Here is a 19,117-nt window from a genome sequence, read left to right on the forward strand (position 1 = left end):
TCTCCCGGACATGGGTAACATTGGTGGCGGATCATTTCTGAACTGGTCCTGGACCCTCTCCTTCACCAGGACTCGCGAACCAGCTTGGGAACATTCGGCCAACAATAACCCCTGTGAAATCATTCATCCAGAATCGCATTGACCAAGAGAGCTGTACATTATTTATTGAGACTATTAACGTTGACAAGCAATGCATGGTGCTTCTAGTAGTTTCGTAACGGCTAAAAAATCAAGAGCAGGATAGTTTTGGCAAGTATTTCCCTTCGATTTTTGTACAATCTTCGACATTTACTGTGAAAATATAGCCATGGATATGTTTCGTCAGAACTATTTCTCAGCAGAAAAAAGATACGTGTTGAATATAAAGGATAATAATGTTGGTTACAAAGTAATGTTATGTTTGCAAATTTGGTGTGCAGACGGAATTTGTAGATGTAAATACGACGGTTATGAAATACACAAGAAAACACCGATTCTGTCAGTGATATTTTTGTAAGCGTCAAAATATGAATCGACAAAATAAACCCACTCCTCAAAACTCTCACCGCGGATGCCTTTTGGTAGCAAGCACACCCCTTCGTCATTGTTGTATTGTCTACGGATAGCAAAAAAAACATACATACACTACGTTGGTAACAGTGGTGAGGATAAAATACACACGCACACACAATATAAATAATAATTACACGATCGGCGTGGTTTTTATTTTAAATCTGATGAATGTATCCACGAGTGTGGATACATATTTCATATGGAATGTTATTAATTACATTGATCTTATAATTACACAGTATAGGTGGGGAAGCAATTGTAGGCCCATTTTTTTTGTTCTCTCTCTCTCTCACAACATCGGGGCTCGTAATTGGAACCTGTGATTAATTTAGTTGCAGTATTTTTTTTGTTCACCTGGGAATCAGGGCATAGCAAAGTTGCACAATAGAGCACTCGTGTTGTTGTTGTTGTTCACGTTGATCCTGACTCTGCAGTGGAGGGCTAATTCTCCGAAAAAACATTTCCATTGTGGCTGCCCGATTAGCAAAACCGTCCCTGTGTAAGATAACTTACTGGAGTGTGGGCAAGAGTCGATGTGATATGACGATGCAATGATATACAATTTATACGGTCCACGATAGCCGCGTCGTGCGTTTCGCGAAATATCGTCACACTGTGATCATTGTTGTTTGTTCACTGATTTTCATACGCTGACACAAAATAGTTAAGGAATAACAATGCGGAAATAAGTTAAGTTTGCAACAATACATTTCTTAAAGAAAAAAAATATCGAGAGATTTGGACAATGCTTTGCGGAGTACAATACGATAAGTGATGTCGACAATATGACATCTTTCACTGACAGCATGTGCATTTTAAGCGATAGAGATTGTAGAATTGCAACAACTTGTGGCAGGCTTATGTTGAGTGAAGTACGTTTGGATAGCTGTTAACCAATCTTAAGCTGTCCTTGGAAGTACGACAGAGTTCTATTAATTTGTCGGCTTGATGAAAAAATATATTTCATTATTAATTTCCTGCTGACAGTAATACGCCAACGTACAAAAGCTAAAAAACAAATCGAAATACGCTTTCAAAGTTGTATGCATGTTGAACTTCTTTCGCACCATACGTAGCCAACTGTGCTAATCGGAGGTGCGGGGGAAGGATAACATTGTACATGCCAAAAAAAAACAGCTCTAAAGAAGCGAGTTTCCAATCTACATTTAAAAGTGCATAGCTCCGGTAGCTTCCTAATATTGGAAGGACGAGCGTTCTAGAAGGCCGCGGAAGGGCATCTGAAAACGCGCGACGCGGTGACCGTCTTCATTCGATGGGCATTCCAAAATCCACTGCTAGGATGACCGGGGTCCGCGTGCGATGGTTCATCCTCCTTTACGCGATCAGCAAGGTATCGTGGATGATTTGTGGCAAGCGCTCTGCGTAATGAGCGCAAGAGAATACGTTGAGCTGAAGGGATCGTGATATCGTGAAATTGCCGGTAATGCTGCCCCCGCGGGGTTGCATTTGTGCACCGTACTCACCTCTCAAGCTTTCTGATTTTCAGGTAGAATTTCCGTAGAAAAATCAGGCAGACTACGACTATGACCAACAACAACACAATCGTGACGATCTGTCCGCTGCTTAACCCAGAATCTGAAATGAAACCGATGAAATCATGAATGCACGTTTGATCCGACGCAGCTCGATGTAGGAAGTACAATACATGGCTACCATATATCATACTGCACTTGGCGGTTGTTTATTACATCGTTACGTTTTTTTTAATATTCATCTTAAATGATAAATTCTGCATCTTTAATGTACAGCAACTGTTGATTTATAACTTTTCCCGTTCATTCATTTTTGTGCCACCCGAAGGGTGTAGGTGCAGCCCTGCAACTGCTTTGCTCACGCCATTGCTGGCATAAGGGCCTCCACTTAGAGAGGAGGAGATCAGCATACTCCTCCACGGTGGCCAGGCATTTTGTAAGAGGTGGGAGTGCCCACACTTTACCCCACCATAGGCGGACTTGCCGTCTGATTGACTACTAAATGCGTGCCCGTTTGTCCTTTAACGTACTGCCGAGTGAGACAAGAGCCGGTGGGTCTATTGAAAAAATGTAGATATAAACTTGCGCCATTGTTGCAACTGCCACGCTACGAGATCGAATTGAACCGACGACTTCTGGATCGCAAGTTCAGTGCGCTGCCCATTACACTACTGTGGCAGGATCCTGGCACTTAAATTGCGGAACTTTTGTTTGCATCTTGAGCCCCCTGCCTGATGGCAGAAGCACACCGAGACAACCTCGTTAGTTTTCGGCATTTGGACTCTTTAGCGCATTGAATGCTCTCCGACCACAGCGTCTTGCCGCGTTGTGCAATAATTTCCAGGAGCTGATGACTCAGAACGCAGTGGAAACACCCAGACCCACAGAGATCCCGCAACTCGATGAGGCATTTGACAAAATACGCTCCGTTACAGTACAAATATTTCGATGTAAAGCTTTCGTGACTGCAAGGATTCATCTTCTTTGGTTCTTTCGGTAAAGTCACGAATCTTACCAACGTTCATTGAAGCTGTGTCGTCCCGACAGGTCTGTTCCTTTCACCTGAAGAAGGCCACTTGTGTTGTGGCCGAAACGTCGTGAGAATTTTATTGTGTTATTTTATTGTATTAATTTATTATTTTATTCTCATTCTACGTGACTTTACCGAAAGAACCAAAGAAGAGTCTCACGTATGTTACCCCAGGTGAAACAAACCTGTCGGGACGACAGGTTTGTTCCTTTCACCTGAAGAAGGCCACTTGTGTTGTGGCCGAAACGTCGTGAGAATTTTATTGTTTTATTTTATTATTTTATTCTCATTCTACGTGACTTTATCGAAAGAACCAAAGAAGATGAGTACAAATATTCTTACACGCAACAACAATAACTACTTGTGTCCATGCTAAAAGCGTAAAGTTTATGCGATGGTCCGTAATTAAATATGGCGGTGACGTGGGGCCAGCAGTAGCCGCGTTTTCCGTTTTCTTTTTTTCCGAGGTCCACGGTACAGAAACCAGAAGCCAGCCGCCCCCAAATTAATTCCGGCGGTTGTATTAACCGCGAACAAAAAAAGACGGCGCGCCATCCGTGTCACAGTGAACGCTAAAGACCCCGTGAAGTCCTCTCCGCAAGAGAGTCGTCCGTTGCGTGCTGACGTCGTGGTCCGAAATTGGCTAATTTGAAAAACGTCCAGCAAGACGAACTCAGTTGGAACATAAATAGCAATCATTGCTCCCACCCACCCACTGCGATAACTTGGCAGGACCCTCCTGAAAAGGAGTCGTGAGACTCACTCAGTTAGGCTCTTCTGGGCAGACAAGCGTAATACATACATTAAAAATACATGAGTTTACTTACCACCAGCCTCCAGCACAAATGTGAATGTTTTATTTTCCCATTCCATGCGATTGTTTGTCTAAAACACCAAAGAAAAATGAACGTCAACATTACAAATGTTCATTCTTTATTTTACGTTGTTGAGGACCCATCCATGCATGGAATGCCGAGGCCCTTTCACGAGAGTGAAATAAAGGAATTTACGTTTTTAAATAGATTCAATCTGTATTGTAAACCATCCGGTAACCCGGACGGTTACATACCTCAAAGGTTTTCTCGTAATGTCCGGATTCATTTTCTTTGAATTCGAGTGCATCAGTCCGTCGTATTACTTTGCCTTTTCCATTACCCAGGAGGTTCTTGAAAACGACTGCAACTTTGAAGGTCCCTAGAGCAAAATGTTAAAAGGACACACGTATTGGTCAGATGGACAAACACAAAAAAATTCGTAACCACGTTAGGAGCCACGAAGACATCGTATCTTCTCAAAAGGAGAACTGGGTTACAAAAGCAAAGAAAAACACAAGTATAGAAAATAAAAACACAGTGCAATTGAAAGTGAAACATAGTCAAACACTACGAATACACCCTTAAATTACACGTTGTCTCAGATAATCATTGTACAAGGCAAAATATAAACACATTATTCTTGGTTCTTTCGGTAAAGCCACGTAGAAGGGAAACAAAAAAATTATAAAAATATCAAACATATATTTATATAACAATATATATTTTTTTATTATTTTATTGTTTCCCTTCTATGTGACTTTACCGAAAGAACCAATAATATGAATCCCTGCAGTCACGAAAGCTTTAACTCAAAATATAAACACATTATCGAATACGATGATCCGAAAGCATTTAATTTACGTTCAGGTTGTTCAAACATTGAATCCGGTTACTGGCACACAGCTCCTGACGAACTCTTCTATCACTAATACCATGTTGACGCTTACCTTGAACTTCACTCATTCATTCTTCCACCCAATGTCTCATCTCGTCCACAACTTTGCTCAACCACCAACACTGCAGGTCACAACTCTTAAACTGCGTATCCCCTGGTACTGCTCCACAGACTTTTAGAATTGCCTCACATGGTCTCTTTTCTCAGGTTCTTAGAACCGTGCTCAATTCAATAAACCTATTAACTATTTTCTTTTACGCCATTGCGAGTGCTGTTTGTTACTGACTTTGGACCTGTGCTCAGCAACAATATATTTTGTTTTATTTTTAAGGTTGTAAATAGAAGGGAAAAAAAACACTTGGAGGGAATCGTTGTTTAATGCAAAAGGTACGCAATATTATTCCTGACATTTCCTTTTTAAAAAAACACAGGCAAAAAGTTTATATCATAATCCCTCGAATAAAGCGGTCGTCGTCAGCAAGTTAAGTTGCATGGTCTTATTTCAGCTTGAAGATATATTTATCAGGATGACACGGCACCCAAATGATAATAATCTGTTATTATAAAATGATCCACGTAAGTGTTCATAGTTGTATCCAGCTGGACTTGCGACATGTTTGCAGTGCAGTACTCTCCGACTCAGAATTGGTACGTCATTTTTCCAATAAAGCAAAACATTCATTATTCAATGGTTCAACGAATATCCCGTATGCCAACATGTATACATACCGGATGTTTTTCTTGTCACAAGAGAAATGGATTCAGGGTAGTTGCTAGTATTCAAGGTACATCTGTAGTTGATGTCATTTAGTACATTCTGAAAAAGGATAATGTGTTCTGCAGTATTGGTAAAGGACTGGGGTTGGCCTAAAATAACACAAAGAACACAGAAAGGAAAATCAGGTACACTTTATATGAAACATGCAATTCATGGTCATATATCGCAATGATCTCTGATAAGTGAACAAAAAGTATTCAATAACTTAATGTAACAAAAAAATAAGCCACGTCTAGTTGTGACAGCAGGAACCAAAAATACGCGACAATAATTAAGTATGACAGTCGTCAGCACCGTGCTGGACCTACAGGTCAAATGAAAGCAAAGCAATCGCCATATGAACCCAAAATTATAATGATTAATAATGTGCAACCCAATGTCAATCCACTGCTGGATGAGCGCCTCCCTACGGGGATTGCTTTGACCATACTTCACCACGCTGGTATGTGGAGGGGAGCGCTGACATAAGGGTTCACGCGCTGCGCTTCGAACCCGGTGACCTGACTTCGATTCCCGCTCACGGCCAACACCAGCTGACAATTATGTCAAACCAGTCCTGGGCCTCCCCTAGGTCGACTCAGCCTCAATTTAACACATGGTGCGATGTGTAAACATCGCCACTCGGGAGACAGAGGCAGCCGGACGTGGTGCTGGCCACCCACCCCCACGTGTGCTGTATCAGCCTTCGAAAGTGTTCGCGAACAGCACTTGTCCCAACAGTATTTCAAGGCTACACGGGGGATCTTTGTTTTCGTGGAGGGTAAGGCTGACCTTGGACCAGTTTAGATGACACGAATGATAGCCCTGCCCGATAACAGACTTAATCAACAAGTTATAAACCCATATGAAATAAAAGTACATTTTCAATATATATTTTACAAATAAGCACGTTCTATACATGGGCAATATATGTATATACAGTATTTGTTATATTATTTTCTAATTGTGTAATAAATTCAGAAAAACCCATTTAAAATACATTGAAAATACACGCTAGGTTTACCAGCTATTTTAAATATATCTTACATTTATTATTAACACACTACACAGTACAAATTATTGTAGAACTATATTATATTGCAAATGTATGAGCTATACAAATATGATATGAAATATAGGAACCATTTATGTTATCATGTTTCAATTATACACTTCTGAAAATGTAACGACCTGCTGGTCCGTTCTAAGCAATTAAGCACTATCAGAAACTCAATCAATATATCGTCAAATTATAATATTGCACAGATCTGTGTCAATCTACTGCCGGATGAAGACCTTCCAATGCTGTGTCAGTCACGGGGGATTGTTTTACCATACTTCACCACGCTGGTGCTGGGCATGGGTGAATGGGTCTGGTTCAGATATCACCTGTTCAATATTCAAGTCAATTCGTTGGGTTTACGGTGCAGTGCGTTGATCACTGCGCCCGCAAAACAATTCGTTCACATACCTAAGGATGTCGTATTTGCCGCACAGTGCACCGTGTACCCAGGGCACGTGTCACGTGGATTTCCTTCCCAGCGACACAAGATGAGAGAATTGGCACCGTCGGTGAAACGGTGACATTGAAAAGCCGTTGGTTGCTCTGTATAAAAAAAATTGTAAGTGTAACTTTTTTTGTAAATACTGTATGGCATTTGTTCATGAGACGACTTATACATTCGTGATTTTTAAATATATATGGATAAAAAGCGTAAACACATATTTTTTCCTTGTGACCTGGAAATGCTTAAACAGCTGAATAGGCTGTGATTGATAATTTGAACCATGCTTTACTGAGTGTAAACTAGTATTGTGTTATCTAATTTTAAAATACTCACTATTGTGAATTATTTTATAGACTCACATCTACTGTGTGATCAAAACTGTTTGAAAATTCTATGTTAAAATCAGTTTCACCAACCAAATATTCAGTCATCGAGGCTTTATAACAAAGCCTCTAATCAAGCTTCATTTAAAGAGTGGTCACTCATTCTTTTCTGCAGACTATGTCGTCTGGAACTCCCTTCTCCCAAACATCTGTCACATTAACCTCCAGTCATTCGAGTCCAGGCTCAAGAAGTCCATTTTAAAGACGCAAGTGGTTTGAGCCTGACCATGACACCTGTAGATTTGAAGTGTGCATGTTCTCCCCGTGGTAGTGTGGATTTTTCTCTGGGTCCTCCGGTTTTACCCTCAATATTTAGAAACATGCTTTCAGATTTTTGGGCTGCGACTGTAAATTGCCTTTACATACGACACGCCACTTCAGTGAGCTATCATGTGTGGCCAGGTCGCCTCTGAAAAAAAGCTAATAGCTCAGTTAGCTTTACTGGGTTTTAGACTGCCTTTCTCGATGAAAAAAAAGACAAGGCCACTGTTTTTGTACAGTGACGAGAGATGCAGTCACATTGAGATGCTATATAAATCCAAATTACAATTGTAATAAAGTCAAGCTAATTAGTAATTCAGCCACAAATTTCGTTTTCACAATATTTTATGAAGTAGACATCAAAGTCAACGTGACAATGAATCCAATTATCAACATTATTAACATTTTCCGAAACAAAATATTAACCTGTTCATAATTACTGTAATATGGTGTGATTGTTTTTAATGTGTATGAATATTGGCACTCATTATAATCTAACGTTATGTTTTATGGCATCGAGTAATGTACTGTAAATATATATCATTGAATATTTTCTACAGAATAGTGTTTTAAAATACTGTTATGTTGAGTGTGATGCAAGAACACAATACATAGACAATGTTTTACATGGATATACATATTCTTGGTTCTTTCGGTAAAGTCACGTAGAAGGGAAACAATAAAATAAAAAAATATAAAACATATACATATTCAAGTATTTATTAATACTGAGATAAAAAGTTATTTGTCAGTTTTTTTTTAATCTATACATTTTCAGTTATTATCAAAGGAATGGACTTGTTAGTGCACAGTGTTATTTAATATTCCGTATCCCAGCTGGCATTCGTGTACGTTCATTCACTATTGCGGCACGCTAGAGTCGCGTAATATACCTTTTAGATACATTTTCTTTTCTTTAAGTTATTGTTTAATTTTCGAGTTTGGAAAACGGAATTCAAGGGAAATACCGCAAGCAGATGGGGTCGGTCCTGTGCTCGGTCCGGACGTTGAGGACACTGGCATAGAACCTGGCACACGTAGCATGGTTTATATACGCGTGTGAGCGCTGCTTCACACGCGCGCATACTCGGACAACTGTAACAAGCGCAACTTTTAAAGGAGCAAGCGTGAAGAAATTTTACAATGGTTAAAATACTCCACCGTGAGTTTCGTTTCATTTATTTGTTTTTGTGCGTGGAAAACGCAGCGAAGGTAAATACCGCTGGGTGAAGATGCGGTCGGTCCTGAGGTCTGGTTGCTCGGTGCGACTGTAGAACCTGCAGGCGCGTGGCAGAGCATTAAGTATCATTCGCGTGTTGTTCTGCAAGCGTTGACCGAGACGTCTTTAATAAAGGTTTTTTTTTGGGGGGGGGGGGGGGCGGGGGGGGTTGGATTGCGTAAATATAGATGTGTCGTTAAACCCGCCATCACCCGACAGAGCCAATTCGTAAGGTTTGTCACGTAAACAAAACGTGCCAATTAGTTGCTCCTTCAGCAAACCGGTGTGTTTGAGGGTAAACCCACACAACAATTCGAGTACCACACATTTATATTTACGCGATCTAACCCAAAAAAAGACGCTTTATTTTGATAGGTTTGGTCGCGAAAGCCTACGTGTTAAACACGAGACGTCTTTTTCCCACGGGCAAAACGTTTGAATGTACAACCATAACGTTAACAATGTTCGCCACTTATAACCGTCCGATTTATTTCGTTTCTGCTTAAAACAATTTTTAGTTTTGTGAGTTTGAAAATGACACCAAGAGAAATACCTCCGGGTGAAGGAAGCGTGGATCCCGTGGTCTGGTTGTTCGTCGGAGTTGGAGAATCTGCGCGCGAGGCATAAGCTTTGAGAATCATTCATGCGCCGTTCGGCACAAATTTATTGACATTTCTTCACAAGCCTAACGTTCCAACGTGCAACTATGAAATTAACAATGTTCATCATTTATAATCATTCGTTTTATTTTGTTTAAAACAATTTAGTTTAGCGAGTTTGAAAATAACACCAAGATTAGTACCTTTCGGTGAAACTGAGCTGGTTATCGTGGTCAGATTGTCCGCTGTGGCTGTAGAAACAGAAGCTGATGAGAGGAGTCGAAATGTATACATTTTAGGTGGTGGCCGATTAAACCATCATTCGACAAGCATACAAGTACGTGTAACGCAGAGTGTGATCCAATCGCAGACACCCCACTGATCCACTCATGACGAGATGACACTTTTTCGCCTCAACGGTTCATTAAACATTGTAAAAGGGATGCCTCTATACCTTGCAGAGGTGGGCAGGTCACGTTTTTGTTTCATTACAAAGTGCCTTGAGATTGGTGGGAGACATGTTAGGGACTTTCAAACAAAACACCTTTTCTCTATAAAGTCTCAGTAATTAATTTTTTTATACATGGATCAAGCTGTGTGTACATTGCGAACACGTAACGCGTATCTGTGCTGCTCAGCGTGACTTTCACCTGCAAATGGCGATGGCGCTGTCGCCAAATAAACACCGTTGATCAAGGCAAGGTGAAACCACCAGGACTGAAACCACCTCTTTAAGTCATGGTCCAAGAACCCCTACCTTGTGTGGATTGCGATGTCGCAAAAGTGATGCGGAGGAGTGAGTGTGCGGTGCGGTGGACGAATAATTGAGCCATGTGGGTTCGCCCTTGGGCATAGAGCTTAAAAGTAAGAATATGCACACGCACCTCTGTGTGTGTGTATTTTACATGGAGATTGAGTGGCTGCAGAGGCATTAGAATTGGCCATCATTATCGGTGCGTTGGTAATTCCTGCAACACGAACGTGACAAGAGCACACGTACGATCATCGAGCTCAAATGTATTAAAAAAAAGGCACTTCTTGTACCGTGAAGCCACGTAGATAGAAAATGTATTTTAAAAAAAAATATCACGTCGTTTCGATCGTAACACGAGCAATCATCTTCAGGTGAGAAGACGATTGCTTGTGTTGCGATCGAAACGTTGTGATATTTTTGTATATAATTTTTCTATCTACGTGACTTTACCGAAAGACCCATACAATATGTATTCCTGCCGTCACGAAAGCTTTAAGTCAAGATTTGTACCGTGAAGTTTACAACAAAGGTAGGTGTAAACATCCCAAAGTATAACAACAACATTTAAGCGAAACCAGCCACTGTCGAGCATTTATGCTTAATTTGTCGTGAAATTGAGAGACATTGTGTATAGGACACGTACGAATGTGTAGTGTTTCCAACGCAATGTGTGTATGATATGCCAAAAACGGCACGTGAAGTATTTTGGTATATTCTGTACAAATGCCGTATTTGTAATACTAAACCTGTAATTAATTGTAATAAACTACAACATAATAACTCCATTAATAAGTGTTTATATATGGGAGAAATCCGGAGTAACCACGCATGCAAGGTGGGGGGGGGGGGGGGGGGGGGGTAACACTACATTCCCATACATATGGATTACAGATGGAAATTTACCCACTTTCTGTACTGCCATCATGCGCTGGCAGAGCCAGGAGATGGGAACCTCAACGCGCATGGAGGAGGGATCCGCCAACAGTTCTAAATTCGGGCGTGTGGCAACAGGCGCCTGGCTAAAATTACACACTTGATGCAATATATATGTATATGTGGCCAAATAATAAAAGGGCACCGTTCGATTCCCTTTCCTGTTCAAAGCTGCCTACTGAAGCAGGTGTGCTGAACAAATACTCCTTGTGGTGTACGTGGTTTTGATTGGCATGTGAACGGATGTGCTTTTAAAACTGGTGTTTCCTACTTTATGTATGTTTCAAAACTCCAGACACCATCTTTAATGTGTCAACGCAGAGCTCTAAACTCACATTTATAATTCGTTTAACTTGCGTTGGATCGTGTAGGTTTAATGTAAATGTGTTTAATCATAATTCTCCACCACGTGACAGAGCCAATCAAATTAAGCGATCACGCAGGGAAATGTGCGAAATTGAATCGTTCTTTTTTTAAGCCAAATGGGAGGAATGTTGAAACAACAAGGAAAATTACACCATCTAACCAAAAATAAGCAAACTATCAATCATATCATTGGTCATGAAAGCATACGTATACAATTAACTCTGAACTATAATGTACACAACCTTTACACTTTGAATCAAAATGTGTCCTCACACGTAAAAAAAATCTGAAATGCATATTCCTACTTTAGGGACCATATGATTACCAAACCTGACAAGTGATAAGGGGCAAACGGGGTACAACGCTCCGTTGGGAGATCATAAATTGCAAGCAAAAATTAATTGCCTCGTAGAGTGAATTTTAAATGACTCACATCTAATGTGATGCACATTACTAAAGTATGAAAATGGTGGCAAATAAGCAAACAAAACCGGAGAAATCGAAAACGTTGCAGTTCATATTTCAGCCACCGATTTAATTCGTGAACAATATTTAGATCTAGTCTCCACATATAAATATATGTAAAATAAAAATGAAATTTTCAACTTGCTTAGTAAATATTATATTGGGTACAATATGTGCCTGGGAAAAAAATTATCGCCTTTAAACAATGGTGATGGGAGATAGCCAACATTATTATGCACTGGGGGCCCGCATATCTATCGATGGGCCTTGTGTCCTAAAGTGCATGTATATATCCTATTATGTACTCTTGTTGATGCGATGTACTTAATTAACATTTATATATATCATCGGCTGAAATATTAAAGCTATACGTACGCAATTTGGACAATACACAGGCAGACCCCATATGCCTGCTGCCAAATCACCCTGAATGCATCTGATCTGGCCAGATTTGGAAAGCCAAATCTGACCAGATCAGATTGGTGGGCCACCCGTGCTTGCTCAGCGTTGTAGGCATGGGGCTGTGAAATGTGACCAGGAAATGGCTGTGCTGAGTGTAAACCCCCTTTGTGTGCATGGCGTTTCTCGAGGCACTCTGGTTTCCTACCGCATGGCAAACTCGTGTTAATGATATTGGCCGTACATCCTAATGCTTTTGAACAAAAAAGAGTATTCATATGATATCAACGTTGGAGGTGTGTGACTGGGCTGTCTGTTTGTCTGGACTTGTGGGCCCTTTCGAAGGAAGACAAACCCTCAATTGGAAATACTTGCTTACAGGCATTATAGTTTAAAATGTCATTTTTATGCCGAGAGGTGTTCGCCATACGTGAAGTGTTCGCCGTCGGGAGCACTGACGGCTTTTCAGCTGCCAGTGTACCTAAAAAATGAAAACGCAATACGTGAGAACAACAGTAGTCCAATTGACTTTACATCAACCCTGTAGCGTGGCCTTGTTTATTGGAGGGGGGGGGGGCTTACAAAGACTTGGAATATGGGGGGCAGGGGTGAGGAGGATGGCACGACGCTGTCAATGTTGAACTCTAAACAAATTGAATCAGAATCTTTATTTACACTGGAAGAATCCGATGAGCTATGAAACTCGTTTTCACGGATGTCCAGTTAGGGGCGGGTCAGAAAGTTACGGCAGGAGTGCAAAGTATAGGGGAAGCTAAGCAAGTCACTAAGTAATAAATAAAGTATATAAGTACAAATATAAGTATACATTCCTTCTGATTTTTTTCGACATCAAATGCAATGTTGGGCAAGGCAGGAAAACAAAAATAGTCCAAGACCACACCAAGACACAGCAGTGGAATCCCTCAATAAAATTGTGCGTGAAAATGTTAACTATCGATACATGTTCTTAGTTATTTCGGTAAAGAACTAAGAATATGAATTACTGCAGTCACGAAAGCTTTGAATCAAAATTTATCGATACATGAGTAACGATATGATTGTCTTCTATCTAGCGTGCATTTTGCCACACCCAAGCATAGAACGCTCGGTATAAACTATATGCCGTGGGGATGTGTTCCCAATTTTCTGATTTAAAAAAATAAGAAATTTCGCCTGTGATACAAAACTTCGGATGATCTCAATTTATGTTTGGTTTCCAATTGATGAATCCGAAAGGGTTACATGTGACATCACAGTCACTTATATGGCGTAACTTCCACGCTTTTACCACCAAAAGTGGCATCACGTTTCTTCAAAATGACGGTGCTTGACGCAGCTTCGACAGGAAAATGACGTTGAGGATTCAAATGTAACGTTGAACATTCTACATGATCACACGAAAATGACAATTCTTACAAATTGTATACATTCCGCCAGAAATAAAATGTAAAAAAAAAAAGTTCAATACAAAACTCATGCCATCCAGCTTACTCATTGGCGATTGGTCACTTGCGGATGACACCGTGGGACTCGCGCTCGGCGTGGTGCTCGCCTGCGTTTGTGCTGTCGCTGCGGCGGTGGAAAGGGGAGTGCAACAAACAACATCGCCCAACAAAAGTGACCCTTGTTAATTATCACCGACTGTCGCCAAATAGCCAGACTATTTTCGTCGTGGCGAATGGCCAAACATTCATAGGCACAACTAACGTGCGCGCGTATGCGTGCGTGCGTGTGCTTGTGACGCAGACTGCAATACGCATTGCAAATGGGTGTCTGTGGAGGTACAAAGGACTTGGTTTTGCAAATGAAGGAGCGGAGTCAAGTATATTGTCCTGTGGACGAACATGTTTCAGTGCATGCATTGGCAAATTGTTCTTGACACCAGATATTTTCTTGAAACGTTTTAAATTACATTTAAAAAATGTTACTAATTGACACCAACGCAGCGCGTACCTCCATTGACCTGAACCAGTGACTGAACTTCCACATTTCTACATCAGGCATCAGGAACCATGACAGACAGTATCTTACTTTTTAGCACTGTGCAAATGTTAGTCTCGGTTATGGGTGATCACTATTTCTGCGCTGCGGTGTACAAAGTTAGGCACTGTCTATAACAAATAATGACGCACTCATAGTTAACAAATTTAAATAATATATTATCTCAGCATGTGTAATTCTAATAATGTTAAGTTACAGCCCTTTATTAAGCCACGATGAGGGCTGTACACCATTATATCGCCATGCTATTCAGTGCAAGTTGATTGAAGGGGGAACCAACACTGGTTCAGATATCGCTCACCACTGATGTTAGCCATGGCCAGAAATCAAACTCAGGTCACTGGACTCGAAGTGCAGTGCACACACAGCGCAGTTCCACCACTGCGCTCTAGTTTATATATGTGACTATATTGAATGAGTTAAATCTTATCTTACATGCTGAACATTTTCACTACTTATGCAGTCGTAAATAAATTACTTTAAATTACCAATGTCATACCCAAGCCTAATTTGTAAAACAAAAAAGTGTGTGTAAAAAAACCCGCTAAATTAAATCAATTATTAAAATAATTGTATCATTTTAGCAACTTCCAAAAACATGTGCCTGTACACAATTGTACCGGTGATGTCTAAAATTAAAATGATTGTACATAGGCCAATGAAATCAGTCGTTTCAGTCTTAAAATTCATGCATAATTATAACATTGTGTCAAATGCAGGTTGATAAGCAACACTTAAATAGATATATAGATATAACGCATGGTAGATACCAATGCCCCTCTCCGCATACGTGGGGCACAACATAGCCTATTTGTGATTTTTCGCAAGATAAATTATTATTAAGGTACCATAACTTTGCTTGTGTATCCAACGTTGAATGGAACATTAATTGCAAAACGCGAGTCGAACGAAACGTAAAAAAAAGCAAAGCTGCTGTGGTTGAACTCTTACCGTGGCTCACAGATACCCCCAGGCACATCAGCGCGCAAACAGCGATACATCTGGCAAAGGGGGCTCTGCGTGGTTCCATTTCGCCTAGTCCCCTTGCCCACCAGCGACACTTGGATAGCGGTGTCTTGCGTCCGTACTCTACAAGAATCTTACGGTGACTAAAAAAAAACTCCTCCTTTTGGTTCCACGTGGAGCGTGCGTGCGTGCGTGTTGTGTGTGCATGCGCTGAAGTGTCACCCGCTTGAGGAATTAGGAACAAAAAACAGGGTGGTGGGGGGGGGGGGACGTGAAACACAGCTCCCGATAGGCCGCTGCTGAGGGGCGAGTGTTTGGGGCGAGTGTTTGGGACGAGAAGTTATACTCGCGTGCCTCTTGGAGCCGAACCCGTGACGACACCGAGCCCTCCGAGTTTTGGAGGTTCCTTATCGGGCCCGCGCACGCAATGCCCAGTGCCCGCAAACGTGAGAAGCCATCGGCCGTGCCATCTGGACTGGCCCACGCTCTGTCTTTTTTTTTGGGGGGGGGGGGGAAATGAGCGTCAGACACAGTGCTGCCGTAAAGTGACACGTATACGAATGAGGGACCAGACATATACACCGGGCGGGAAGGGATAATACAGGGCCGTGTTTATTGTCCGCTTATTAATTTTGTCATTTTAAATTCTCCACAACAGCGCCCGTGATTGCTTCACGGGATGCTTTGACGTGGAACAATCTCTCAGGAAACACTAAAAAATATACCAGCAGTCTAAAAAAATACAAGCGATAAGTTAAACACGCGCACACTTGCACAATGTCTGATATTGCTACATTTAGAGTATCCCACACTCTATACGAACTGGGAGTGTGCAGAATGTTATGAACCATGTATGTGTGTCTTGGGTGCAATGTTCATCGTACCAAGTATTCGATTTAAAATGTTTGTATAGGTGTCATAACGTGTTTGTCACGTGGACACCCCTTTGATCGGTTCAGCCTTTAACATGAGTTTTCGTGAACCAGATGTGCCAATGTGTTTGGTTGACCGGCCAAATGACGCTCCGTTAAGTTCCCTAAGTGTTATCAGTAAAAGGGCAGCTGCAGTCTAATGCTTATTTACGATGTTGTGTATCTTTGCCTTTTCATGGAATTACATTGTGTTCTTGTGTGTATGATTATGAACCACTTTTTCAAAAGAACAAATTCCTAAAGCCATCTGATTATGTCATGGGATGCGGTTGGCCTGTGTAGGGTATTTTTAAACACAAAATATCCTATCTGAAAACCTCGCAACCTGTTTATCTTGATCATGAACTGAACCTAGCTTGCAGGTGAGCGAAGCTGACTACACCGCACATTCCTTACATCTTGTTTGAGGTGCACTGATTAGAAATGCAAAGAAGCATGGGAGGCGGTGTGAAAGGGGGGGGGGGGGTTAACGTGTGGATTTAAATTGAGAAATTAGAGGAACGCATGGATTGGAGACCATACATAAGTTAGGGATGTTATTTTGATTGCAAAAAGAAAATTCTCGTGGCCTTGGACAATCTTGCAAAGAAGGGGAAATGCTCAGTGGTGAAGATTAAAGACAGAATGTCAGCCAGAGGAAGGAACACGCCCAAGCAGTTATCTACCCACGTTGAGATGGAGTGGTGCAATAAGAATACACTGGATTGTTGCATCGCACGACCATGAAAGATTGTCACCGTATGAGAAGGCCTCCATCCAACAGTTCACAGATCATGGCTGATCATAGTGATCTTGAATAGTGCTAATATAAAAGCCAATTGTCAATCCACTGCTGAATAAAGACCTTGTCACGCAACGCTAATCAGCACGTAGCAACAATATCAGGTAAGTAATGGGAGTTGACTGGCGTTGGTGTGCGCGTGTTCCAATAACACCACCACCACATATGCATTCGCTCTGTCCAATCATCTGCCTGCCACGGCAGGCAGTGGAGATGATACAACGTCGCTCCTGTAAAGATGATCCAGTATAAGAGTCCACTGTAAAGTTTAAAGGTGGGCCTTAGCGTATTGAAACCTGGCCAATTTAGTCAGAGTTGCCCATGAGGGTCTTAATAAATGCACACGACCTGGCCAAAATGTCGATCAAAGCCAAAACCCTTTTTAATTATGAATAATATTGGTCGCGAAAGCCTACGTGTTCAACTGATCTGTACATCAATCACGTCTGCAATATGAAGAGCGTTACTGATGTTTTGATGTTTTGCCTTGTTTGTAAAAGCGTTTATCCATTCGCTATGTCCGTCTGTAGTGGGGGGCGGGGGGATCATAGTGGCTCTTGTAAAAATCTAATATCATGACAAAGTTGTGTTGCTATTAAAACGATCCACATTGATCAAAGGGCCGCCTAAAACTCAGAGATGATACGCAAAGGAATGGGGAAAATACACGGATTGCAAATATGCAAATGTATGTGGGTATTTTTTTTGCTCTCACGAGCTGCTTTGTCAGCGTCTGTGTGGCTCCTTCTGAGGACAAGCACATCTTGGAAAGATTTGGTCCAGGGGATGGCAACCTGCGTCTCCCAAGCCGCATGGGGCTTTCCAAGGACTGACTACGTGACCCTTATTTATTTGTGACCACCACCGTCTCGTATTTTACATTGATTTGCGGCTCTTGAAATGTTGAGGGTTTTTTTTACACAATTCTACAAAAAAATGGCTCTTGTTATTTCGGTTGCCCACCCCTGATCCGGACGATTCGTACATGTTGCATTAGTTTATCCACAAAAAGGCGCAACATATTCAACTGGCATGCAAATATAAAATCGCGAATGATCGAATTAAGCGAAGGAAAACTCTGCTAATAAAAAGCTTTTACAGCACTTCGAATTAATATATCGTAACGTATAAGTGTTTCGGGTGAAGGTTAAAAGGTAAAAATGCAGTGGCTTTCTCACACCATCACTGGCGGAAGTTCCTGAATCCCTTTTGGCCTGCACTTCCACACTGTTCAGACAATTCCCAATCAATGCGGAATGATGATGGTTATAATGGAATAAACTAACTAAATTACTCTGCGGTTCTTTCGGCAAAGTCACGTAAAAAGAAAACGAACTAAATAAACTTTTTATTTTTTATTTTACCAGGTAAGGCCCACTGATGATAGCCCGACGAAGATGATTTTCACGTGGACATATATAGCAGCCTAAGACTCTAAATGCATGTTTTCAAATGTAACAGATTGCCACGTTCATAGTCACTGTGTTAACCACTGCATCACCTCTTCACCCCAGTCGAATAATAATGATTCCTCATTTAATTTCTCGCTATTGCAATATGAATTGCCCTCGGTTCAACTCAGCCTAAAAATGAGTGTCTGTCACGGCGTGTTGAACATCAGCGGAGGGAAGACAAAGACAGCCAGGCGATACGGTGTTGTCTCCACCAACCCCTGTCGTGCACCACGTGGCTCTAAATAGAGGTTCGCAAACAGCTGTTGTTATGCCAGTCCGCAGGCGAACAGGGATCTATGGGATGGCAGTTGTGATGTTTCAGTCATGCGCATGACCAAGTGTATTTGTATTTGTTTCGCCCCGCCCCCCCCCCGTCATCTCGGTGTTCAAGAACACTGTACACAAAAGCGTTGTGACTTTCAAGCGAAGTCACCCGCCGCCCGGTCACCGTCTGGATGAAGCCAGCTGAAATCCCGGCTCATACCTGTCCCAGCAGGTAGAGCAAACGGTAGGGGCGTGTCGTGCGCCCCTGTGGGTGGGCCTAGACCACGCGT

The 19,117-nt window shown here is 41.6% G+C and overlaps 1 protein-coding gene across 1 annotated transcript in view; it reads right to left on the bottom strand.

The window, feature by feature from the left end:
* Nucleotides 1-15,714, bottom strand: part of LOC116944884 (receptor-type tyrosine-protein phosphatase epsilon) — a 34,192-nt gene extending 18,478 nt beyond the window's left edge. Inside the window, exons 1-13 of the mRNA XM_076068803.1 lie at nt 15,382-15,714; nt 13,921-13,998; nt 12,809-12,910; nt 9,716-9,778; nt 9,467-9,523; nt 8,915-8,971; nt 8,663-8,722; nt 7,014-7,148; nt 5,515-5,652; nt 4,145-4,269; nt 3,903-3,960; nt 2,037-2,148; nt 546-595 (exon numbers count right to left, since the gene is read on the bottom strand). Of these exons, the coding sequence (XP_075924918.1) occupies nt 546-595; nt 2,037-2,148; nt 3,903-3,960; nt 4,145-4,269; nt 5,515-5,652; nt 7,014-7,148; nt 8,663-8,722; nt 8,915-8,971; nt 9,467-9,523; nt 9,716-9,778; nt 12,809-12,910; nt 13,921-13,998; nt 15,382-15,460 (1,114 nt within the window). The 5' untranslated portion in view covers nt 15,461-15,714. The remainder of the gene's footprint in view (nt 1-545; nt 596-2,036; nt 2,149-3,902; nt 3,961-4,144; nt 4,270-5,514; nt 5,653-7,013; nt 7,149-8,662; nt 8,723-8,914; nt 8,972-9,466; nt 9,524-9,715; nt 9,779-12,808; nt 12,911-13,920; nt 13,999-15,381) is intronic.
* Between the last annotated feature and the right edge of the window lie 3,403 nt (nt 15,715-19,117).

This window comes from Petromyzon marinus, chromosome 22 (assembly GCF_048934315.1).
Source record: "Petromyzon marinus isolate PM22_M1 ecotype Great Lakes invasive population chromosome 22, UKy_Petmar_22M1.pri1.0, whole genome shotgun sequence".
NCBI lineage: Eukaryota > Metazoa > Chordata > Hyperoartia > Petromyzontiformes > Petromyzontidae > Petromyzon > Petromyzon marinus.